A 26,176-nucleotide genomic window follows, 5' to 3' on the forward strand; every position below is an offset into this window, starting at 1 on the left:
TAATTTCTTGAAAGTCTGCTTTCTAATTTCATCAGGAGCAGTATTCGTGGTTTGAGAAAGTTAGAATGAGTGGGACCTTTGCTTGGGCAAAAATGAGCATTCAGAGGGCTGTGAATGTTGGTTTCATGTGTAATTGCAAAGGCTGGCAGGAATGATGCCCACTGCCTTTCTGCGGAAGAGGCTTAGTGTTTCTGAAATTGCTTCTGTTGCCCCTGCAATTCCCACTGCAGACATGTGCCTTTCTTTCATCTCATGTCTTCCACAAATAGTAGGTTTGCTTTTTCTATAAAATACACATGTGGCTTCGTGGCAGAGGAGTTTCAAGATTTGCTTTATAGAAATAAGTTATTCGAGATCCTTAGATGAAAGCTGCTGTAGATGAGCTGGCTGTAAGATAACATTATCATCACTCACAGATTGGGACTTTGTCAGGGGCTTTAATCCCTGGAACCCTTCTTCATCTTCCTCTGTGACTTGCAGCAAAATGACTTGCATGAAAGGAGCTTTCAGCTTAGAACTCCGAGAAGTTTTTAGAGCTCTCATCACACTTTTTTGTGCACCTTGATTCACACCAGGGTTTAAATAACATTTCTGTAACAACTGCAGTGCCAGCTGGGAGAGGAGATAGTTGAAAAAGGTTCAATACAATCTTTTAGCGCAGGTTAGTGGCTGTAAAGGAGAAAGAGATGCCTGCCTCATGTAAACTCATCTATGTATACCCTTCTGTCTTCCAAGGACTAGCGTGTGAGAGAGTGCATAACTCAAGGCTCGTGGTGTCCTGATTTTGTCCAAATTCTTAAGATAGCCATCTTGGAAAAGCTTTCCCATGTCTCATCAACCTTTTATTATTAAAAAAACAAAACCAAAAACCTTGCACAATGGTCTGTCATGCTGGATTTAGGTTTTGCTCTGCAGTATAACAAAGGGAAACAGATATTTTCCCCCCGCACACCCCTGCCCTCAGCCAACTGAGCACTAACTTGTTTGAATATTTCTTCCCTTCTCACTGGGGGCCATTTTAATCCCCATTTTGGTAATTCTACCCCACTGTGCTCCTAGCCTTTGCAGTTGCTTTTTTTTCCTCCTTTTCCTTTACAATCATGAGATGTTTTATATTAGCTTTATAGCCACAGGCTGCAAGGAGTTCAAAGAAAAACTGCCACAGTATTCCCCATGCTGCCCCTGTCTGCCAAAAATTGCTTTCCTTTATGATTTTCTCTCTTCTTCCCTCTTCGATTGAACTTTTGAGGAATCTGTTGTTGATGTCTGAAAATGAAGAGTTGCTTAGATAATTAATTGTACGTTTGGGCTCTGAATAGTGAGAGTAGTGTGACAGTTGTGTTCATCATTGCCTTAAGACTGTGGTACAAAGCAGCCTGGGCCTTTTCTGAAAAATTGTTTCCATACCCATTTAAAGAAACACAGTGCCAAAATCTGTAGCCATTTAAGAGACACCTGAAAGACTTTAGAGATGCTGCTCTTCACCCTTAGCTGCAGTGTAAATATCAGATTTCTTAACAGCAAAGCGGATTTCATTTCTGCCCCTTTGGGATATGTGTCTTTAGCTCTTCTCTGTGGTTTGCTGGAGCAACAGGAGCGTACACATCAGCTAAGCTGTGCTGCTGGAGCGAAGGAAGAGGTATGCAGAGCCGTGGTTAAGTGTGCTAAAATGCACGTGTGCATTCAGGTTGTTTGGAAAACTGGCACTTTCTCTTTGTGGTGTGTGTTGGTGACCTCGTGAGCAGAGGGGCTTCCAAAATACCCAGTCCACGGAAACTGTCCTACAAGTGGCCCAGGTGTCTCAATGGCATTGCCCGTCCCAAGTGCCCAGCAGATACCAACTGCTCACGTCACTGAACAGACCAGCTTGCTGAGTACCACGTTCTTCTCTCATGCTGCTGAGGGGTTGCCTATTCTGCTCCTGATCACCAGAGATGCAGAAAAAACACTGAATAGGTTGAGTGAAAGAAAAAGGGAAGAGGAATATAGGAATGAAAGGATTTAAGAACCAGAATAAAATTCTCTTTATATGATTTCATTTCATATTTTCTCTTGGTTAGATTTGGTGAGTTCTTGCTCCCAATAAATATGCTACTGTTAGGCAATACCACATCTGCGCTACCAGACAATTTTCTTGGAGCTTTTTTGCAGAGTCTATAGAGAAAATGTTCATTTTCTGTAGCGCTCCTGCCTTCATGTTTGATCTCCCAGTAGCTTTTTCTGCCAAATTCTTTGTGTTCCTATTGTACCACACAAAGATTGTGAGCCTTCATATTGTATTTGGGCCAACTGAGACTAATGTGAAAGTTTGATTGACATCAACTGAGTTGTGCGTTAATAATATATTAGTTCCCTTAGTGCGCAATATCCTGATGTTTTGCTTGTATCAATCCCATGCTGAAATAAGAGCGGTCCTTATAGCCTGCCTTTGATGGGCAGTTTCTCCAGGCTAGGATCAGAACAAGCATGAAGCTCCAGCACTGCTCTTCCCAGCTCTTTTGGACAGCTGCATTTGCTCGTCCATCCCGGTTGACAAGGCCTTGGGGGACCAGGAAAATGTAGATACATTTCACTTTGCCTCGGAGAAGGGGAGAACATGTGGAGTAAGCATAAAGAAACAAAAGCCATTGACATTCCTGACTGAGTCTTGAGACTGAGAGAATGAGAAAAAAAAAAAAGTGGCTGGTGAATGCTAAGAAAGCTCCACTTTGTTGCCCAGACGAGCAAAGTGCAGATGCAGAGGTGGAAATGCAGCTGTTTAATTTAGTGGGACTTTTGACAAGGAGCAAACCATGTCCACTTTATTCGAGAAGCCAAAGGAATGGTGCAGCTTGCAGCACGGGTGAGCCCTCCCGCAGCACCATCTGTTTGGCTCCCCTACAGCTACGGGGGAAGGTGTATTTTGCTTCACTGTGGTCGAATGCAGTCAATGCTTCGGTTATTGCTCATTCCAGGGTAGAGATTTATCACATCAGTTGAGCAGCCTGATATTTTTACAGTTCTTGTAACAAAGCCGAGGAACTGTGTGTATCTGTGGAATCAGAGTACTCAAAGCAGCAAGCAATAAGCATGAAAAAAGGGGCTGCTTGTCTTTGTAATAGCCTATGAGCCTGGCTTAAGCCAAAGAGCCTTGCTTCGTGATTTGAAGCCTTGATATTGCAGGCACGTTTCTGTAGATTAGTTTGGCCCGGTGGATCATCCATAGTAGGAGCTCATCCGTTTTGGTGCAGCAATCTGTAAGTTTATCAGGGAAGAGAGAGTTCACCTTTTCTACTTGTGCGGTGTTGTGGCTTCTTTGGTAAACGGAAATCAGAGTGGTTTTTCTCTTTCACAAGATGAAAAGAAAGAAAAGACAGAAACTGGGGAAAAGTTTTCATCGTTGACAGGTCTTTTGCCCTTTCGTTGGCAGAGGTAAGTGAGAACGTGCTGAAGAGTCTCAGCCGCTGTGCTGGCAGTAACGCCATACCCATCCCAGGAGACCCTAACGCAGCCTCTGTGCATGAACTCTCGTGTTGTGCGGGGTGCCCTGTGAGCTGGCCTAAGGTTAGGAGAACATTTCAGGTTGAAACTCTTTGACAGGCTTTTAAAGAAGATTTTTTTGTTTCTATGGACAGCATTGCAATTCTGTCAAGTAAATCTGTTCCTGAAAAATAGTGATAGTATGTTAACTATAAAGTAATGCTTTGTTTTTTTTTTTTGGAGTGATAGTTCAGTTTCTTGCGAGAGTTACAGTTCAGGTTCTTTCTTCTCCTGTTCTCTTTCTAAGGATTTGGCTTTCTGCTTAGGTGCACTGGATCGTCGCATAGCACTGCCATTACACCCTCAGCAGTGAGTGGGGTGAAGGCTGTGCCGTGGGAAGGGGAGAGCTGGGGGAAGCGGAGCCAAGATCGTAGTGGAAGTGGGAATATAAAATACAGGAACTTCACAACTTCTTTTGTTCAGCGGAGTGCCACTCTGTCATCTGAAATGTCTATGTATTCCTCAAAAGCCAAACTTTGTTGTGGAAGGTTGTGTGTATTTGTATGTCTGGGGGAGGAGGTTTATTGCTGTAATTCAGTTCATCTGGCAAAGATTACTCCACTTAGCTGAGCTTTGCTGTCAGGAGAGCTGGTCTTGGTTCCTGACACGGATGTGCTGTCTGTGGAGGAGTAGGACCAGAGGAACTCCCCAAGATCAGAAGACTTCTTTGGTTCTGTATTGATGGTTCTGGCCCTCTGCCACACTAAAAAGCCTTTTTGTCGTGATGAAATGGTGCGGTGAAGTTTATTGTTGCCTAAAGACCAAAATATTTGAGTAGGGACCAGGTTATAATAAATCACTGGAGACAATAGGAGGGCTTTTTGTGGTTTTAAAAAGAGTTTAAGTAGGAAGTGCACTTTGTGCTCATGCTAAATAAAACTTCTTTAAAGGATGTGTGAAGTTGTGCAAAACCAGGTGGTATCCAAATGGGACCAAGAAATGGCAAATGGCACACCATTTTGAGCACGTCCTTTTAAAAACCGTATTCCCCGAGGTCTGCTCCAGAGGCCGCTGATACGGGAAGCCCGACTGTCACTTTTGCCCGTGCCAGGAATGAAACTTGAGCGTAAGCTGTATGTGCTTGCATCAAATGTGCTGAACCCAGTCCTGGCAGAGTTGCGAGCTTTTATAGGTGACTGGAGAACCGATTGAGGCTGCCACTAAAACTCCTGAGTACAAAGGGTCGTTACTCATCGATTCACTCCATGTTATCTTATGGTCTTTGTGCTGAGAGGGCGGAGATAAGAAAAGGCTGGAATACCCAACTGCTAAAATCTGAACGTGTTTGGTGGTGTCACAAGACAGGGCATCCGGTTTTAAGCATTATTCTCTCTCTTCCCTCTGTTTCTTCCCCCAACATACTAAAAGACCTTTCTATTGTTTCCCTGCATCAGAAATCTGGGCGAACTGATTGACAGGTTTGTGGCTGACTTCAAGGCTCAAGGTCCCCCCAAACCCAATGTGGACGAAGGAGGAGCTGTCCTGCCCAGCTGTGCCGACCTCTTTGTGTACTACAAGAAGTGCATGGTGCAGTGCTCCCAGCTCAGCACAGGCGAGCCGATGATAGCCCTGACCACCATATTCCAAAAATACCTTCGGGAATACGCCTGGAAAATTCTGTCTGGAAACCTGCCCAAGTGAGTTTTGCTTCTCAAATGCTGCAGCACCGTGTGGTGAGACATTCCAGTGAGAAGCAGATGCTTTGTAAAGATAATTAATATATACATGTGAACACTTAGCTTTCACTGTCAAAGAAGCCACGTAGCAGCACTATGACTACATTTACTTCCTGATTTTCTCAAAAGTTCAGTTTGTTGCACTGAGAAACAGCAAGAGACCAAATGGACAGTCACAGCATTGTTTTTCTTTTAAGGGCCCCTGGAGCATAGCTTCATATTTGGCTTTGATTAGCAGTCAGATTTACAGTTTCTTGAAGTTCCTTTTGAAATGCCAGCCCCAGTCTCTTCAGAGAGGTCTGGCTTTCAGAATTGCACTTACCCAGCTACTTGGGTAACCAATTCATACTGTGATTCTTAGCTGCCTCAGCTCAACATTATACACACAATAATTTATAATTAAGGTGGTTTATTTGTGTGATGCTAAAGTGCTTACCTGTAACTCCCTCTGCTCTGTAACATTTTCTATATGTATGAATAAAATATGTAGATGTAAATCCAGTGAAAATAGAGGAAATTATGAGTTTACGCCAATATGGTTAAGTGTGCAGTCTAAAGGAGCTCCTTGAGATATTGCCAACCTTAACTACAGATAATTTTGAATGCTGTTTACCATCTTCAGTTTGTTTCCCTTGTAAACCTGGGAGCAGCAGAATGAATTTCTGAAACCAGTAAAATTTTTTACAGATGGAAGGGGAGAGGGTTACATCCAGACAAGTGGAAAGATAAATTTAATGTGCATTCTCCATCAGACCTCAGTTGCATTCTTTATACACATTTTTTTTGTGTGCTCCATTTTTGCTGTCCAAGATAAATATCACTGTCCTATTTTTTTTAATGGATTTGGATTATAAGGAGTTGAGAGGTAGGGAATTTCCTGACTCTAAACTGTTCTGAGTCTTTCTTTGTTGATACGCAGCCGTTAATCACTGGAAGATGGTGGAAAGAAGCTGCATCTTCTATAATTTACTGTGTTGATATAATCAGTTTTTAAAACAGGTTACCAAAGTATCAAATGCATACTGACATCTGTTTAGTACTGAGAAGATAAATATGACAAGCTGCCTGATAGTTACTGAGATTTTTCTGTAATCTTTAATTAGATTTTGAGTAACTGACAGTGAAGGTGAAGCTTGCTGGGGAAGGCTGTATTCCACTTGCTTCCTAATCTGCCGTGTTGTGAATGAGCGAGTTGTCCTTCGCCTGAAAACTTGAAACAAAGTTCTGTTTGCCTTTCGAAATTATGTTGCTTGACCAAAATAGCAGTTGTGAGTTTGGTGTAGAAAAACACCAACCTGTGTTGCGTGGGGCATTGGACTTTGTGGTCATAAGGGCTTTTTATGGCATTGAAATCTAGTAGTAATTTTGCAATGTGTGTGTCTGTACACCTGAAAGCCTTACAGGTTTTGTCTTTTTTTTTTTTTTTTTAATTCCCCCCACTTCAGGACAACTAGCAGCAGTGGTGGGCTCACCATCACTAGTTTGCTGAAAGAAAAGGAAGGCTCTGAAGTGGCAAAGTTTACTTTAGAAGAACTCTGCCTCATTTGCAGCATCCTAAGTACTGCAGAGTACTGCTTGGCAACTACCCAGCAGGTGAGCTTTCCTCTACAGCACCCAGCAGCAGTGGCCCCTCTTTTGTCACGGGATGCTGTGCTGTTCCCTCTGCAGGGGTAGGCTGCTGTGGAGACTGGAAGAGTCAGAACAACTAAAATGTCTGTAGTAGTGTCTGCTCCACATAGCATCCCATTCATTATTGAGCTCTACATTATTAAAACTATATTTCAAAGAAATGAAAGTATTGATTTTGCAGTTTCTCCCTGAGAAAAGTAGTTTGCTTGTAATCCTGCTTTGCAGCATCGGTTTTGGATTCAGTCCTTTTATACTTGTTACATAATTCGGTTTGGATTGGGGACCAAATTTTTTTTTTAAATCAAACAAACTACTCTTCTCGTGCTTCATGATCTCCCTTTTATAAAAACAAGAAAAACAGTAATTCAGAGTAGGTTTGGGAAAATGCTTGCATGAAATATTGGGGCGTGGTGGAGTGAAGAGAGGAGGTATTTATGCTGATATGCTTTGCAGCCACAGTGCTTGTTACATTCAGGTGCTTTCAAAATGCCATAGGTTAGTAGCTGATGAGCTGCGATGTTTGGCCATATCAAGGCTTCTCCACCACTAGAACTGACAATCCTCCTCCTCTGCAGTTTGGGCACAGACAGAGTGTTGAAAAACATCTTTATTAGCAGGACAGGTGCCATGGTGTTAAGCTAGTACATTAGCATGTCAGACTCGAGTTACATATACGACCTTGGAGGTTTACTTCTTTGAGGACGCAGCGCCACTGTGGGCCATCCTGGCAGATCAATATGTCCAGGGTGTCCAACAAAGAGAGATTTCCAGTGTTCACTGGCTGAGTTTTGGATATAGTCTGGGCACAGATTAGGTTTTAAGAAGCTGACTTTTCCAGGACATAAGTTTTCAAGAATGATCATTTCAAGTAAGAAATCTGATCTTTCTGTTGCTTGTTTTGTTTCCTAATAGTTGGAAGAGAAACTCAAAGAAAAAGTGGATGCAAGTCTAGTGGAAAGAATCAACCTGACGGGAGAGATGGACACGTTCAGCATGTATGTTCAGCAGATGCATCCTCCCACAATATATCAAACATCCTAGTTTGTCAGCCAGATGGTGCTGGAGTAATACAAGACCAAGATGCCGGTGTTGTAGGACCCACCCAGATACACCGCCTAGGCGCAGGCATTTCCCTGGTGAAGGAATGGTCATCCTTTGGCTAGTCCAAGAGCAGCAGTAGTACAGACTTTAGATGGAGTTGTTCCCCATCGTCCTAGCCAAAGGAACAAGAGCACTGGAAAGGGGAAAGGAAATCGTGAGTTTCCATTTGAAACATCATTTGCATCTTGGCAGCTCTGTGAGGTGGCTGTTACATTTCAAGAAAGGAAGCTATTTCAGTACATTCCTTCCTGCTTTAACTTCCCACTGTTAATCAGCAGCCTTGTCAGTATGATCAAACCCCATTTCAGATGACATAAAAGACTGATCCGATCTTATACTTGGGGATTATAATTGAGAGAAGATTATCATTCATTAAAATAACTTTTCACGTAATGATGCTAAAAATATTCCCCTCTAACATCCTCTCCTCTCCACCACTGACAAACAGAGTCAATATTTTTTTGAGAGGAGGAAATCGAGGCAAAAAACTAATTGTTTTGCATCACATCAGACAAAAGAAAACCTTGGCAAAGCTGGGAAAATAATCCCTATCACCAGCTCTCCTTCTCCCTGAAACTAAGATTCAGCCCAGACAGCAGTAAGATGTTTTTTTCAGAAGACTTCCTCCCTGTGATTCCTCCTCTCTTGCTCCAGTGGGCAGGATCTCGCTGAATCTCCACCCAGGTTTTTCACATGGTCTCGGGCTCCATTCCAGGCTGCAGAGACTCCCTTTCCTTAGATATTTCTCAGACCTTTTTAAGAGTGAATCCCTGACCAAAAGCTAGGATTGCTGTGTCCACTAAGCCAAAGCAAGCAACGTGGCTGGGCAGTAGAAATAAAATATGCCATATGATGGGATTTTCTTAACATGAACAAGTCGAGGGTGACTTTTCCGTTTTCTTGTGACCTGTCTGGCGGGAACTGGCTGCCTTGAGTCGCTGCTCAGTTTCCACAGGGGCTGCCTCACGAGGTGGTTGGTCGTAGGTGGCCAATATGATGTGTTTGGGAAATTGTTTAAATGTATAGTTCACTTTTGCTGGTTTGGACAGCTTTAAAGTTAAACTGACAGGCCTGATGTATCTTGTAACAAAGACTTTTTAATTGACTTTCAGTCTGTTCCAGTATAATGCTTTGTCCAGTCTTCTGTCAGTGTAAGTCACAGCTATAAACCTCTCTGGTGTTTGCTCATTCAACATCAAACAAGTTGTTTCTTCTGGGATTTGATGTCTTGTAAGGCACAGTTAAAAAGAAAGCGATAAAACGTTGCTGCTTACACACCCTGTAAAGTGTTTCTTCCTTCGCAGAAAGGAGGGTACAGAACCACCCCAAAAGCGTATAAAGCGATCGACTCGGGGTGGATTTTACCCCTGGGGTAGCTAAACATTTTCTTTAGGAAATGTGGGAAAAATAATGAGCTCTTCTTGAAGCTCAACAGAAGGAAAATGATTGTCATGTAAATCCAGAAATCCATGATTCCCACCCCCCTGCCCTGTTGATCTGTTGTGAGATTATGGGCAGGGTCCAGGGACCCCTTGAAGGCTTGAAGCATTGAGCGTAGCACAGTGAGAACTTGCTATACTGGAGCGGTACGGCTCACTCACGGCCTCGGCTTCCTGGTGTATCAGCTTCTGTGCATCTGTCAGGGATTGCAGGAGGATTCATTAACTGCTGCTGAAGTACTGTTCTGTGCTGCCTGGGGCAAAGATTTGAAGTGGCTTCTAGCAAAACCAGGATCCAAACCCTCTTGGCGTGTCATGATGCTTTGTGTTTGCAACACGCTTCTCGCTGCGCTGTTACCCCTCTACAGCAGGTATTTATTTTAAAGTGTAGGCAGCTAGGTTTCTCTCCCTGTTTACAATCTTGTGGTTTTTAGGTAAGAGCCTGTACTTGGTGACCCAGCTTCAGACAGGCTCCTGACCTGTGGAGACTAGTGATGAAGTCGCTTTCCTTTCACGAAGAGGGTTGTGTTTCATTTTGGTGCTGAACCACAACTCTTTCCTACAAGTCACTGACAGCAGGCGCCTCGCAGGAGTCAGCCGTGCCCAAAAGATGGTTATTTCAGTCCGGCTCCCTTGGCATTGCTTGAGCTGGTGGAATCTCCCAAGGGAGTAAATCCTGTAGTGCCCAGCAGAAGCAGAGGCACCAGCAGAAATGGTCACAGGCTTTTTTTATCCCAGTGCAAGTTTCGGATCTTGTAACTTGAAACTAGTAGTCGCTTCACCTCCCATACTAATTTTTCCAACTAATTTTGGATGAGTTTGCCTTTACAAACAAATTAATTGCTCTGAAGGAACAGTCTTTTACTTAGCATCCTATTCCAGTCTTTATGTGCTAGAGCTCTAGGAAAGGGAACAGACAACCTCGGTGGGTTGCGGTGAAGAACGACACCCAGATATCGGGAGCAGAATTAAGAGTGGGTGATATCGTATCTCGAGGAGGAGGTGGACACTTAAAAATACTTTGAACAGTGAACTCCAGCGTAGTACCCGGAACTTCACAAAGGTGACGAGGGGGAGGAAAGGCAGTTTGAGGAAGCACTGGTCTGATTTCGTAGAGATCTGCGATTCCCATCTGTGCTACCATCATGAGAAAGAGCAAAAGTAAAATCCAGTTCTTACATATATAATCCCAAAGTTGTAAACAGGCATCTGTGGCAGATTTAAAGTTTACACTGTTTTTAAAAACTGTGCTTACTTAGTGAAACACAGTCACTTATTACTTCTAGCAGAAGTTGTCTGTAATGCGAGTACCGGGTTACATCCCCTTGAGGGTGGTCCGAGTTGCTGCAGACGGTGTTTCTCGGCTGTTGTTTTAGGATCAGTTGCACCTTTATGCACATTGTAATATGGTGGCATCAAATATGTCTCTAAGCAATATCATGCTGTTAAAAAAAGAAAAAAAAAAGGAAGGAGGGAAATATGCTTGACTAATGTGTCCTTTAGTCTGGTATATGTCTCTGAGAAACTCAAACAATGGAGGCGGCAATCCTAGACATAGTGTAAATAAGACATCTGCCTTGATCTTCTCAAATGGGAGGCACATTCAGAACTCACACAGATGTACTTTTTAAAATCCTCTTTGCAAGTTTCTGCGAGTAGTAAAATATTGCCTGTGAATAAGTGGAGAGATGATAAAATGTTAGTTTTATGCAGACTGGATTACATTTGAAGCCGAATCCTGGTCTGGGCTTGGTTCTCAGGGGCTTGTCCTCTTCCTGATGTGAAGATGGGAGTTACCCCGTCTGACACTTTTGATCTCCAGCCCCTTCTATGTGTCAAAACAGAGAAAGGTCAACTGTAAAAATGTCTTCTCTACACTAGAGCCCGTTGTGTAGCTCCCTGATGAACAGCATGCAGAACTTCCCGGCTTCTTTTCAGTACAAGTTTTAGCCGTGTGCATTCACAGCATAACGCTACTGTTGGCTAGTAGATGGTTTTCCTCCTTTCACAGTCAAGTCGCCAGTTCTGGCCCTGTGTTGCTGCGTGCTATTCTAAAAGTCGTGCTTGATGTTTTTTGCAGTGTGATCTCCAACAGCATACAGCTGTTAGTGCAGGACCTGGATGCAGCCTGCGACCCTGCCCTGACTGCTATGAGCAAGGTAGGGGATGGATTTCTTTCGGGAAGAGGTAGCCTTAAGATCCACATGGAGTTCTTGTTTGCTTTGATTGCTTGATTTCACTATTAACGTATCTTTTTACCCTGCCTTGAGACTTAGCCATATATTGATTTCTTCTTGCTTCTTAGAGCAGCAATTGCTGTATTTATAAATATATCCTTCACTCCAAAACCTGTGATTAGAGCTTTCAGTCTTTTGCGGCACAGTAAAACACACAGACAATGAAATACTTGCTGTAAGTACATAAGGCTTTCTCTTTCCACTCCTTATGCCAGTGAGAGCCTTTAAAGTTGGGAAAACTTTTGTTAGCATGAAATCTCAAATGCACCTTTTCATTTGGTATCCTCGCTGTGTTCTTTGACAAGGAGTTTTACTAGTCTGTTTGTGGCTGTTAAATGGAGGTACTCAAAGGGTAATGTGGAATTGAGATTGAGCCCTACTGCTTCTGTGATCCTCTCAAGGACATATGGAGCCATTCCTAGAGAGGCCCATATGATTAGTGCTTAAGGATTTTGTTGCAGTTACGCTGCTGGCTTTTATACGTTTGAAATGCAGAGCTGTGTTTTCTTGCCAAAGTATTGTGAAAACCCAGACTGCTTTAGACGGAGGTGAAGACAACAAAAGTGGATTGAACTATTTTTTTAATTAGAAATATTAAACAGAGAGCTCCATTTTTGTAGAATCAACACACTGTCTCGCTGCCATGAATTTTAATAGCTTTCTGCTTTATGATGTATTCCAGCTGTAACTAGCCCCACCACCCCCAACTAATATTTGAAGTGGAATGCAGCTGGTAATAGAGCTAGTACATGTTCCAAATGAAAAGAGGAATGTTTTGCCCAGTAAAATAACACTGTTAGGAAGGGCTCGGCACTTCAGGTGTTGCATGTGTGCCGTGTCAGTTCCTTAGATCTCCTGAACCTTTGTAGGGTAGTAGTATTTGAATCACTTAGCTCTGACTGTTTATACCCAAGTAAACCACAACCTTGAGAAAGCGGCAGCTGGTAGGCCATTTATTTTTGTCTTTGGAACACTGGTAAAATGCAGTACATGTGATGAGACTGATGATATATAAACAAGATAAGTGTTAGGAAATTAGCTAAATAAATACTTGCCACTTGTGCATACATTCCATTATTTGCATCAGAGTCGCCTTTATGTGATTTTTACTACACCTGGGTTTGGAGCAAGAGTTTTTTCCTTCACCCTCCTCCTATGTTTCCTTCAGGGTGGGTTATTACTCTGACAGTTGAATAAGAAATGCATATAATTATTTAAATGCAGAGTTAGTATTTGGAAGTGTAAAATTTCAGTCTATATTAAAGGAGTAAAGACTGTGTGGCTGGTCTGTTCCAGTTTTCCTGTACTGGAAAGGCATGTCTGTCTCAAGACCCATACTCCATTAGGGCTCTTTGTTTAGCTTTGTTTAGCTTCTTTTCTTTTACTTCACTCTGGTGTCCTCCAAGTTTGAACATTCCCAGTCCTTTGCTGGAGCCTGGCTTTTTTTTTTTTTCCCTTCAAAAATGTTCAGTAACTATAGAGGTAAATTAAGAAATACTTAAACCTCTAAATCTACTTTGGCTGCAGGCCATTTTGAGAGATTTAACACAGAAAACAGCATCGTGACTGTTGTTTTCAGCTGGGAACGGTGCTCAGTTTCCCCGATTCTTTACCTTGTGTGTTCTGGAAGAAATGGTAAATGACGAGAAGGCCCCATATTACAAAAATTGTAGGTGATAATCTTTACTCAGACTTTACAGCAGGTGTAGAATGATTAAACGTGGCTGTAGGACGGGGAGCTGGGATGTGTGGTGGGAGAGGAATTTGCCCTAACCCCCTGTTGTCATATTCTGTATAACAAAGAGCTGTGATTGTATTGTACTGATCTGTAGTAGACCCTTAAATTGCCTGGTGTGCTTTATTTGTAATTGTTGGGATGAGGGAACTGCTAATCTGCATGGGATATTTTTGCCCCAATTAAGTTTATGGATTGCACTGGATAAGGCTTGATTTACTTGCTGAATTAAGCATCGATTTATGTGTAAAACTATGCTTCTGAGTGGGGCTGGGGGACATTTTAGTGACTCATGTCGATCGCTTGCTGGTTTTTTATATTTTGCTAAAACCTTTTGGCACAGCTGCAATTTCCTATTTCCTTACAACTGAGTGGACAACAGCAAGGGCTTGAACACAGAGCTTAATAATCTCTCCAATACATACAAGGAAACCCCCAAGAGCAGAGCAATCAGAGCTGCCGGCTGCTAATTAAAAGTCAGCGTGAGTACATTTTAGCCCTCAAATGAGGTGCAGCATGCAACAGTGCAAACCAGAACTCGTGTCAGAAAACAAGGGAGGCAGTCTCAAAGGCAGCAATATCTGCTGCCCGCCGCAACCACCGGCTTTCCTCTCCCCTCCCGCCGCTTCCCGCATGAGCGACACGAGGTCAAGGGAGAAGGTGCTGGCCCGGCGGTTACGGCTGCTCCCCATGCCCACTCTGGAGCCTGTAACAATAAGCCGGCAGTGGGATGCTGCCGAGCGCGGGGAGACTTAGAGGCTGATTCATCCTCCATTAAATCATGAAGCAACCCCTTTGCTAGAGACCCATGTCGGTGCTGGACGTGGAGGACGTTCCTGGTTTGGCCCTGCCATCCCACTCCAGCTCTCCGGGGACACAGGGACGTGTGGGGACATGGGGACCCACAGCCGGGCAGACCCAGGAGCGCTCTCGAGCCCCTGCTATGCCCAGAAGGTAGTGCAGCTCTTGCTATGTGCCAAACCACCCCGGTTTTGCTCAGGGTTTCTCTTTTCTCCTCCTCTTTTTAAGAAAGTGCCCTAAAATCTTGATGGTCCTATGTTTTTCTTGTGAAAACCAGCTTGGACGGTAGCAGCAAGTCTTCAAACCCAGGTCCTGCCCTTTTAGGCGGCCGCATCGCCCGTGTCCTTGGGCCATTGCAGGTGCCTTTCGGCTGCTGCCGGGCGTCCTATCCTCTAAGCATCTCCCTTTGGCCGGCGAGCGCGAGGCCTCGCCGCTCCTGTTCTTTGGACTCATTTTCAGCTTGTGTATGTAAACTGTGTGGCTATCCCAAGAAAAACATAGGATGAGGGAAAAAGAGGAATAAATTTAAAATGACAGGAACAAAGCTTTACCAGAAGAATTGGGCTCATATTTCTTTTGATGACTTTTCAGTATGTGTACTATTTCTTTCATTGCAGCTACTGGGTTTTTTTTCGGGTGAAACACACCCACATACACACTCAGAAAGGGCTATTTTTACTGTTCATGCTCTAAAGGTTTGGTTGTAAAGTATTGCTTTTGGAATGAAGAGCAACAAACTGAAAAAGCTACTGTTTTATTGTTGCAATAACTCAACTCGGCAGTCCCTTCCCGCTCTATGGCCGTTCCCTCTCTATGGGGCTGGTCTGTTGGTGGGGGATCGCTGTCTGTCAAGAAGGGCCAGTGCTGGGAATGCGTGGGTCCATCAGGGAGACAGGCACAAAGTATTTTCTTTGGTTATGACAAGTATCATGAGGAGCAGAAAAGCAGTTGTCTCTTGAGCAGTCTTCCAAATGAAAGGAAGACGGAATGAAAACCTGCAGAGCAGGTGATGAGAGAGAGATCCCTTCTGTCTACCCAGGTGATGCGAGATGAGCATGTTGGGGTCTCGGTTGGTTGGTTTAAATAAAGTCAGCTTTGGTAGGACACGTGTAGACTCTCTCAGACACTGTGGTTTTGCAAAGAATTTGACTTCTCTTGCCCATGAAGTCACTTAGGCTACATGTTGTTTGGATGGAGTTGAATCAGCTGGGTTGCAGGGGACAAAGTAGCTGTAAGTAAATTAAAACCAGGAATAAAAAAAATTACATGCAAAATCCAGAACTTGAGAAAACAAGTTGGAGGACCAACGCCCCCTCAAAAGAAAAAGCTCATCTTCCGCACGTGCCCGGTTTCCTGTCCCAATTTCATATCTGGTTTCCTCCCGTATCATCTCCAGCATGAGGAACAGCATCTCCAAACAGTTAGTTGCAGAGTGAACAGTAGCAGAGCTAAGAGGGCTTTTCTGGATGCTCGTGTTCCTCAGTGAGACTTTGTTGTATACATGGATGCTTGGCGAGGCCTTACCCAATTACCTCTTCCCCCACCCCTTTCTTCCCACATGTCTTACACTGTGTACTCCCTGTGTACTACAAATAAGGCTCAGAGAAAGCCAAGGGAGTCGCACATCTGGCTCACAGGGGTTATTCTGTTGCGTTTCTGCTGACAGTAAATGAAAACAAAATGGGAGGTTGAGTAACTCTTCTTGTTTTGTATTTTTTTACAAGTGTTTGGGACGAGCTGAAGTTGACAGCCTAGCTTGTACACCAGAAGTGCTTTCAGTGAGAGCTACGCTGGTGTAGAGTGCTTTGGACTTTAAGACTATTTCTACCTCTTCCATCTATCTGTCATCAGTCTCACCAGTATTAAAGTCTTGGCTGCCATACAGGAATCCAGACTTTGCAAGCTTGCAGATATTTTCTCAAATGCCTGTAATCAGGATTTATATGGGCACTTCATCCCAGCAAACTGGAAACTGTTAAATATTAAGGCAGTCTGGCGTGCTCCAAAAGCTTTTTTTAATCCGAGAGGTCCCCGTTTGTGTAGGTTACTGGTCACAATCTCTCTCTCCTCTGGTGCAAGAAGGGCCGTTCTGGGTTGTGGAAGGGTTTTGCTCAATCAGTATGGTGACAAAGAACTTGACCTCGGTGGTAAATTGCCGAGGCAGTCTCTTGATGATTCCTTAGGGATCTTTTGGCAGGAAGTGTGTACAGTTTTCCTTACCTATTGCTTGAACCTTAATGAATTAAACAGTCTTTTTGGTTGTTTTTTCCCCTTTGTGCAGATGCAGTGGCAGAACGTGGAACACGTCGGTGACCAGAGTCCTTATGTCACCTCAGTGATTCTCCACATTAAACAGAACGTCCCCATCATCCGCGACAATCTGGCCTCCACAAGAAAGTATTTCACTCAGTTCTGTATAAAATTTGCAAAGTAAGTTACCAACATGGCACAGAGTTTATCAAGGTCTCTGGTTCTCATTGGTCTGTTTGTACATGATAATCCATTTGCTTTCTAGCGTGCAGCATCGGTGGTTGTTAGTGTCTGGGTGAAGACCCTCTCCATCCAAGGAGAGCACAGTGGGAGGTGGGATAGGGCAGCAGACACCAGCAGCTGCTGGCAAGGTTAAAAGAGACTTCAATTTCTTGTCTGAAAAAAACCTGCTGAGGCAGATTTTCTCAGATATTTGTATTGATTGGTTCCTCCTTATGTGCCTTAACCATCCCATAAAATATTGTGATGATCACTGTCTACTCTTTGCCAAGTACAGAAGGTTTTGGGTTGGGCATCTTTAAAAGGCTTTGAACATCTGAGTGTGGACATGACTCTTGCTATGGGAACCTACTTTCCTTCCAGTGATAAGAGGCTGCGGTGCTTCCAGGTACTGAGAAATTTGGTGCATTGTTTGCCTCAAAATAACTTTTATGATAGCGATGGCACTGTAAGGAGGGTGTCTGTGATGAATTTATTCAACCTTCACAGTCCAAAAGCTGCTTTTCCATGCAAAAATAGTTCAGTAAGGAGGGGAAATATACATCAGATTTTGGGGGATATTACAAGTGTCTTCCTGGTAAGTCACTTACAGTTGAGCAGGATGAAAGAACTAGAAGATGAGGCAGAAATGTCCCTTGCCTCTGGATTCAGGATTGAGGGTGCAGCTCTCCAGCATCTCTTAGACATCCAAACTTTGAAGCTATATGTCCGAAACAAAAATTCAGTTCTTTGGGAAGATACTTTGAACTCTTCCCTGCTTGCCTGTGGCCAGCTGAGCTTTGCATGCCAATGCCCCAAGAAAAACCCTCAGGAAGGCGCTGCCAATTGTAGCTGCTGCTTTTGGTGTTGCATGTGACTATGCTGGTAGACTTGAGCGCAGTACCATGCGTATCATGTGTCACTCTAAAATACCTTAATGTTTCATTCATCTGTAATAAGCTAATCATCCTGAAATAAACTGTATGGCCTGGCAGTTACTGTGTGGGTTTGAGACTGAAGCTTCAGCTCCTGCTTCAGCAGAGAAGGATGCAGCAGGCTGCCCTGAGAATTGTTAGCTTTCGCAGCAGGCAGGCTGACCTGAGAGTTTAATTCCCCCTTTCTATCTCGGGGTACTCATTCATTTGCACTAAGGAGCAGTTACTGATAAATCATATTATGACATTGCCCATAATGACTGTTTGAAATGCTGTCTCAGTGAAAATTTATTGCACTTAAGCCTTCTATGTGGTTACGCTTGAATTTTATATCGCTAACATGGTGATAAATAAAAAACCCCATTTACTCAGCTGCTCACAGCATACTCTTAATACCTCAGCTTAGTTGCCTCCCTTTTAACTTTATTGCTAAGCACATACCAAGTAAAGTCCGGATAAAGTACCCAGCTCTCACATTTGAGAAAAGTTCACATCTGAGCTGGGTGCCTTCATCACAGCTTGTTCCGTGGAAGAGCACAGAAACCTGCAAAACTACCGCTCCACTTCAAAACCTTTTTTAAGACAACTACAGCTCTGATCTACAGCGCATTAAAATTAAGACACAGTCCTGAATTCACCGTGCCACAGATCAGATGTAGAAGTGAAAAATCTGGTTCCTGAAGATTGTTTTTGCCAGATTATATTTAGAGTCCTTCTGTACAACTTGGTTTTAAGGAGAACTAGCCCAGTGGTAAGGGTGCACTGATCTCCTTAAAATGCTTATGATATTTTAATGCGTACAAACATTTGTATTTTTGAAGCTCTGAATTCTTACGAATATGCTGGCCTGCCCGATGTAAATACCTGGCCTTTTGTGTGCTCTGCAACGCTGAAAAACCTTTTAACAGGCAGTGTGCTTCTCCATATGTTAATGCCTGTATCTTTTTGAACTGCCAACCACTTCTCAGCTCTAATGGATTGCATAAAGCGCTAGTGTTGAGTTACAGGACCACAGGGGAGAAGGCATCTAAAGTCACTTAAATTTAAAACTGAGGGACCTGAGCCGAGTCTGGAAGAAGAAAAATGGCCATCAGAAATTGCATCAATCTTCTAACCTAATTTGTCATTTTTGCTTTGTTTTGACCACTATGCAACCCTCACTCCCTTGAAATAGTGAGAAGCAGCCGGCTTTCCAGGAGGCACTCACAGGCAGGGTGAGGGGCTCTGTTCTCGCTGCACCTCGGTCCTTATCCTTTGAAATCAAAAACCGCAGCGGTGAAGCTGGTGGGGCTGCTATGCTGGGATGTGTTTGGGAAGTCTGTGACCTGACCTCAATGAGGAAGAGATTAGAACCGAGAGACGGGAAAAACAAACAGCTCTCCCTCGCCAGAAAAGCAGCTTGTCCATTACAAACAGCCAAGCGTGGTGGGTCACTGCAGCAGGCAACCTTCCAGTCCCTCTGGCCTTTGCATCGTGCTTTTAGCGAGAGGAGTTAGGTGGAAGAAGATCGGGATGAGCAGGCTCCAGGAGGTTTCGAAGCAGCAGGTTGAGCTAAGCCTGGGCAAGCCTGCAAGTGGCATAAAGCAAAACCTTTGAGTGATGTCCTGCAGCAGCTCATCTCCCGACAGACAGACAGACAGACTGACTGTGGTTGCATCTCCGTCTGCCCTGCTTAGCAAGGCGTTGAGTTAGATGCATCATCAGTGCAGGGGATTAGGCAAACGCAGGCTTTGGCAGAGCCAGTCCTGTTGGATGGGAGCCTCTGAGATGCTGTGGTTTCTGTGCTTTAGGTTCCTAATCTGTCTTGCACTGCTTTATTATTACACTGGGGACTTGTCTGCTTCTATGGAGGGTTTGCTGGATTCAGTTATATAGCCAAAACTGTAAATTAATTCTGGCATCCAGTCTAGCTCTGTGGATGTGCAGGGAGTAAAGGCATTTAGAATACAAAACCTCGTGCAGAGCATTACCGTTGAATCTGCAGGTATTATTCACATCAGGATTGCCTGCTGTATGCTAAGGGAGCCAAGCGTTGAGCCCAGCCTAGGCAAGAGGCTCAAGTGAATTTTTCGGTTAAGTGCAACTGCTCTTGATGGTCTCTGCTAGTCAAAAAAAAAAAATATACCAGAGCAGCCCTTGGATCTTATGCTTTGTCTTGTCTGTCCTGCTGGAGTTGAGAAGCTGTTTCCAATAAGGCAGCGTGAAATAACAGGCATGCGGGGATGGAAGGTCGCTCTACCCTTCTGCACTGATTGTGGGTGGCCATCCTAAGGGGCCTGGGAATTGTTTCATGCAAGACAGAATGCTGTCTATGGGAGACCATGTGGTTCTATAGAATAGATTAAAAAAAAAGAAGGGAGGGGGTCCTTTGTCTGCCCGTCTGCCACCCTGCAGAAAGAAAGGCTCGCCCTATTTCTCATACACAACACGAGCATTAGTTCCACGCCTGACCTTACAGAGGGAGGGTGAGTTGGACCTACATGCAAGATCAAAGGTACAATTAATTTCTTGTACTCTTCCACTTGTAGCAAGCTGCTGCATCCGTACCTGCTACCGATTGATCGTTTTGTAGGATCACCTAAGCTCCAGCTGTGCTTGGCGCTCTCTGATTGCTCTCTGGGAATTAGTTACACACCTGAAAAACGGACTTCTAAAACAGTAAAGTTGCACCTCTGCTGTAACGCTTTCATGCAAGAGGAGACAGGGCTTGTTTTCTTCCTCTTACTTGTATTGTGTTGCCAAGGTTGTTTCTCTGGTGGCCAAATTCAAAGCTGTTTGGGACAGCCCGGTAGCTGGTTCTCAATAGTAGTTTGAAATTGTTCTCCTTGACGCCTCTCCAGGAAAAGGTGATTCACTGAGCGAGGTCATGGCTGTGTCTGAGGGAAGGGAAGGAGCCTTCGCTTGGAAGGACTCTTCCTTGAACCATTTCTTTCGATTTGCTCAGTGGCTTGGCATGCTCTGTGCCTGAGTTACGCTTTTGTCATTCTTCCATGAGAAAGGGTGAAAAATAAATGTCCTGGCTTGGAAAACAGGTGGCAGGACAAACAAGATGCTGTCCATGTTCCTTGCTTTGTGGGAAGGAAACAGATAGCTGGACAGATGCAAGGGGGAAACCACGCTGAATTTAGATCATCACCATAAATGGCGCATCATTCAAAAGGACAGAAAATAGGCTGACTTATATGAACTTAGGACAGAGACATTAAAATCTAAGATCTGCCACCAGGTCATGGACACGGTCCTGGAAACGTGAGCCTTGTAGGCATTCAGCCAAAGAAGGCCATGTGAAAGAAGCAGAGTACATTAAAAAACAAGGCAGCAAAAGGAAGACAAGAGTATGAGTGGTGTGGTCCTGACAGACAGAGTTTGCGTTGCTCATGCTCGCCCCTCTCCTCGTGTTCAGCTGTTGAGTTTTCCTGGTGCTGCACCTTGGTAGAGTCGGGGGGGCAGGAGCTTGTCTTGCAGGTGCTCAGCCAGCACTTCTGCTAGAAGGGAGCATCTGCTTCTCCACTGAAGAATGAAACTACCACAAAGCCTAAAATCAAGAAGCAAAAAGCTGAAACCAAAGCTGATGCTCTGGAGTACGTTGTCCAAGGTGGCGAGTATTGGGCTTCCGTCCTTGCCAAATTCTCCCTGGTTGAGTATATGTACCGTAGTCATTTCTCTCAGTCTGAACTCCACGTTAGTAAAATTGGGTAACTGTTTTCCTCTTCACAAAACTTTTTCTTGTCTTGATGGTGTTGGCCAGAAGCTTTCTGGAAGAGTGCCTTTCTGGGTGAGTGTCCAGGGCCCAGCAGACCTCCAGCCTTGGCTGGACCTCAAGTTCAGCGTGTAATACGCGTGTTATGGAATTACTTGTATGCAGTAAAATGTAGGTTCTGGATACAATCAAGATACTTCCACGCTGTGAATAGCTATGCTAATCCTGCTGCATTGCTGCTTTTATTGTGTACAATAGTTTGCTTGTTCTTGACCTCGTACTGTAATACTTTATATATAGTTTATAGCAATTTATTTACATAGAGTATGTGTGCCACTTCTCAGTTAACTTTTGAGATCAGTATGGATTAAAGCAAAAGAATTGTACCTAGCATTTGTTGGGGTTTTTTTTTCAGTCTACTTAATGCGTCTGGAATTATGTTGAGGACCAGGCACTTACAGTGTCTTTGTGGAAAGCCATCCTGGTCTGGTTCTGCATGCTTTGTCACCACAGAAGACTGTATGACTCCAAATACTCACATGTAATTGTGTCATTTTCTCTCTCTTCTCTGCAGCTCCTTCATTCCCAAGTTCATTAACCATCTCTTCAAGTGCAAACCTATTAGCATGGTGGGTGCAGAACAGGTAAGAAAAAGTAGTTGCAGTGCCTGTCATATTTTATGGCTTTTAATATTGCTGTATTGGAATAACAGGCCAAATTTGCTTGTTTGAAGCAGATTGGGAAGGTTTTTATTAGCCTGATTCACAGTGAATAGATCTCATTGTAAGTGGGACAGACCCTCTTGGGGATAGACGTACAGGGGTCTTCAGAAGCTGATCTCCTCTGTCTGTGCAGCATGTAGGTCCTCAATTGCCTTAGCATCTCTTGAACACCCCCCTGGTCACCCACCAGCATCCTTCTGTGCCAGATCCTCTCCTCTGGTGCAAGTGTTGCTGTGGAATACAATTTCCTGGCCTTCCCGGTCCTAAATACAGCTTTTCCTGCTGTTTGCTAATAATCATGTTTGAAATAAGGACGCTGGGGTGGTATTTACAGAGGTGTTCAGTGCAGGGAACGAGACCTATGGCATTTCACTTTCTGTGCTCGTCTCTGTGACTTAACGACAATTCTCCATCTCGGCAAGCTTTGTCGGTGAGCTGGCGATGCCAGGGACCTGGGATGGATAACGGGGGGCAGTAGGGTGAGGGGACAGAGCCTGCAAGTGCTGCGGCTGCGGGAGAGGCTGCAGAGTGTGCACAACTCCCATTAGACATGAGAGAGTTTACGTGGGAAAGACGTGAATTCCCCAACCGTGGAAAAATTTCCCATCTATGGGATCCCTCATAAACACACAGGAATCCAGCTATGACAGCCTGAGCCGACATCAGGCTCCAGCAGCTCCGGGGTGCACAGAGCCGCTCGTTTGTGCTGTGGTTTCCTGGCTTCCCAGGACGAGATTGATGGCATCGGTTCATCTCATGCAAACCGTGAAACAGGCAGCACACAGCAATGATACGCTGCCGCAGATAACAGGGTCCAGATTTGAACTGGCGTGACCCACCGCCCCTCCTCCTCCGCTCAGTCCTTTGTATTTGAGCTGAATTTCCACGTGTGCTGAAAGCCATACCATAAACGTTCGTGTTGTTCGCGGTGACTGCTGGGGCGTTCTGCGGTGCCCGTAATGTTGTGTGTGGCTCCAGAAGAACGCGTTTCCACGGGCTCCTCCTGAGAGCCCTTTTGCAGGAAATGCCCTGGGTGTGCCGACAGCCCAGCGGGCATTCACACTCCCTCCTGTGTAAATAAGTTCTGCTCCTCTTCCTCGAGTTTGATTTCAGATCTCTGTCCTTCACTGGTCTTGTCTCACCTCTTCAAACGTACCTGGTACAATTCAAAGAGTGCGGTATTTGGGGTACTTTCGCTCTAAGAAATCCTAACCCACAGTATTTGGTCACCAGACAGTGCTTGTCTGTCTGGGCTAAATTTCATGGCTGCTGCTTGCTGCTTATTTAAAGAAGAAGAAAAAAAAAAAAAATCAAGTGGTTGAGTAAATGCAGAAAACCTGACACAGTGAGTATTTGGGTGCAGGAGGAAGCACGGTGTTAATTCATTTGACCTCAGTGTCTAAATAATGATATGGCTACAGGTAATCGAGAACGTTTCCCTTTATCCTGTTGAGGGGGAGAGGTTTGGAAATCCTGGACGTGCCTTCTGTGCCACATGTTGAGCTGCCACAACTCATTTCAAGTCAGCAGAGCAGTGCTCCCTTAAAATCAATGAACGGTGCTGATACGTAGCCACGGGTGATTGTGTCATTACGTGGGTCAATCCCTCCTGTTCCTGCAGTCCAATTACCAGGACTTTTTCCAATGTGGGAAATGTTAAACTTTTAAGAATGTTGGATTATAGCAGCTAGTGGAGCTTGGTAAAAGGGACCTGAATAACAGGGTGTGATTAACTATTGCAGCTGCTGCTGGACACTCACTCTCTGAAGATGGTTCTCCTGGATCTGCCCTCCATTGGGTCCCAAGTGGTGAGGAAGGCTCCTGCCAGCTACACAAAGATAGTGGTGAAAGGCATGACTCGGGCTGAAATGATCCTGAAGGTAACTCAAGACTTTTGATAACCTGCCAGCCAGACTGCTGGACTGGGAATCGGAGCGAGCAAATTCCAGGGGGCCCTTCCTTTGAACGCGGCAATCTGCAATTGCACATGAACGTATGCGAGCTTGTCCGGGTGTGCTGCCAGCTGTTCTCCAGAACTGGCTCATTCGCCTTGGTTTTGCCCTCACTCTCTTTTAACATCGCATTTGAATTTTCATCCTCATTTTTCAAGGTAACCGAGGGCTCGAGTTCTGCTTACTAGGAGGGCTGGGGCACCAGATTCCCTCAGGACCTTGTGAAAATCAGAGCTAGCATCCTTAAGTGTCTGCCGCAGGGCAAACCCTCCAGTTCAGGTTACTCCGGGCCTTTGTGCAGACTCCATCACGCAGGGGAGCCAAGCCGTGCTTGAGTCACCTGTTTACTGTCTAGTGTAACAGCCAGTGCAAACATGTCTGGGTTACTGTATTCACCAGAGTCCTTTTTCATTTTCCAGACCTGGTGCCTGGAAAATGACCCAAAAGCAGCGTGTTGTCTTCATAAAAAACTAACAAGCAAAGCAATCTCCCCTTCTCCCCTGTTGTTGGAGTAAGAAGTTAGGTTTGATCCCAGGAGAAGCCATGGGAGCTGTGCAGTTGTACCCTCCTGGGCAATGGGATCGTTCCCTGCTCACCAACAACGCTGTGAAGATGTTCCTGGGAGTGAATCAGTGGGACCCCGGGTCAGGCAGGACAGGCAGCTGCCAGCCAGAGCCTCCTGCAAACCGCAGCCAAGGCAAGGAGGGGATGCGGAGCCCGGGCTCTCCGTGCTTGCCTACTGCTCGGTGTGGCTTTGCTCCCGTGCCCAAGGTAATGTTGCAGCTGAGTTTGCATTCTGAATTGAGAAATTAGTTCTGCAGTTCCATGCTTTTGGAGTAAGGTGACCGAGATGTTAGTAGATACATTTAAAGCAAGTCTAAATTTTCTTAGAAATGGCCTGAAGAAAAAAAAACAACCCTGGTACTGCTAACGGAGGAGCAGGGAAGATTGGTGCCTGTTGCATACAGAAACGGGTCTTTCCTTGGAGCTTATATGTGAATCAGAAAAGTAAAGGAGTTAATTTGTCTACCCTTAACATCACATTGGCTTCATGGGATTGAGAGGAAAGCAGCATAGGAAGTGCCTGGGGCAGGGAGTGCAGAGTGCTGCTGGTCCGCAGGCCGTGCAGCAGCGGCGTGACTGCTTTCTCAGACGTGCGGTCCTTGCCCTGCTGCTGCATAAAGCACTTCTGCTGGCCCCAACTGAGGGCTCCGTGTCAGCTTAATTAGTAATTAAACAGTGATACGCTTATGGAGCTCAGTGCTCCACAGAGCTGTTGTACAGAATAAGGCCCCCTGTAATCAGCGGGTGATGGGGCTGAGTGGTTGGCGTGGTTACTTGTAGGGACTGAACAGATCACCCTGAGTCTAGGTAACCCACACACCGCGTTTGGGGCTGGTGTCAGCACCCATCTCTTGGGTTTGGGAGAGGAAGAAAAGGCTCTCGGAAGTGGCTGCTCCCGCTGGACCCACCAGTATTTCTGTAGGAAGGTTTCCCTGCAGGAGTCCAGAGTGGACTGGTCATCTCTGGCCGTTCTGTTTGCCTTGTGGGTTGGCTCTTTTTATCAGTGCTTGGACTCTCTCTGCTCTTTCCAAATTGTACAGTAAAGAGTCTTTTCCCTAAGAGCTGTTTCACCTCGTCAGAAGCACAGGCCAATACACTCCTGCTCAGTGTTTTCAGGGCCCTCCTACCTAGTACCGAGATGGTTCAGAAGCGATGCTGCTCTTGCATACAATGCCACCATACAGTAGCGAGCCCGGGCTTATACCAGTGCAGCTCATTCCGGAGGAGTATCGTTGAGCCCGTAGATGGCACGGACAAATTCATTCAGCTAAGCCCTACAAAGCGCAGATGCAAGCAAGGAGGAGGGCGTCGGGGTACGCACATCCCACAGAGCTGTTTCCTTTCTCCTCTGGCTACGCTGTCTGAAGTTCCAGCTTTTCATCTTGGCAGAAGATTTTTACAAGGGCTGTAAATTAAGGATTTATAAGTGTATACATGGCTATGATGTTTCATTGGTCTGAAGTGCAGGGAAAGAAAGAAATGTCTTGGTGACAGAATACAGTGTGAGGTGAGCTGGGTCAATGGAAACATATGGAAATGTTTTCAGAGACAGGGAAGAATCTGGTCCTGTGCTGTTTCTGCCCTGCGTGCGTGCACACATTCTCTCACACACACACACACACTTCGCCAGAAAGATGGTTTTGCTACCCAGCATTATCAAAAGGTGTGTTCTCTGTGGAGCTCGCTTCTTATGTAGG

General features: G+C 44.9%; 1 protein-coding gene across 1 annotated transcript in view; it reads left to right on the forward strand.

The window, feature by feature from the left end:
* VPS53 (vacuolar protein sorting 53 homolog (S. cerevisiae)) overlaps window positions 1–26,176 on the forward strand; it is a gene marked incomplete at its 5' end in the record, with an annotated part of 61,124 nt that overhangs the window by 33,332 nt on the left and 1,616 nt on the right. Inside the window, 7 exons of the mRNA XM_009705273.1 lie at window positions 4,914–5,156; window positions 6,641–6,788; window positions 7,737–7,819; window positions 11,445–11,523; window positions 16,419–16,567; window positions 21,816–21,885; window positions 23,706–23,843. Of these exons, the coding sequence (XP_009703575.1) occupies window positions 4,914–5,156; window positions 6,641–6,788; window positions 7,737–7,819; window positions 11,445–11,523; window positions 16,419–16,567; window positions 21,816–21,885; window positions 23,706–23,843 (910 nt within the window). The remainder of the gene's footprint in view (window positions 1–4,913; window positions 5,157–6,640; window positions 6,789–7,736; window positions 7,820–11,444; window positions 11,524–16,418; window positions 16,568–21,815; window positions 21,886–23,705; window positions 23,844–26,176) is intronic.

The sequence above is a fragment of the Cariama cristata genome, unplaced genomic scaffold (assembly GCF_000690535.1).
Source record: "Cariama cristata isolate BGI_N322 unplaced genomic scaffold, ASM69053v1 scaffold20988, whole genome shotgun sequence".
Classification (NCBI taxonomy): Eukaryota; Metazoa; Chordata; class Aves; order Cariamiformes; family Cariamidae; genus Cariama; species Cariama cristata.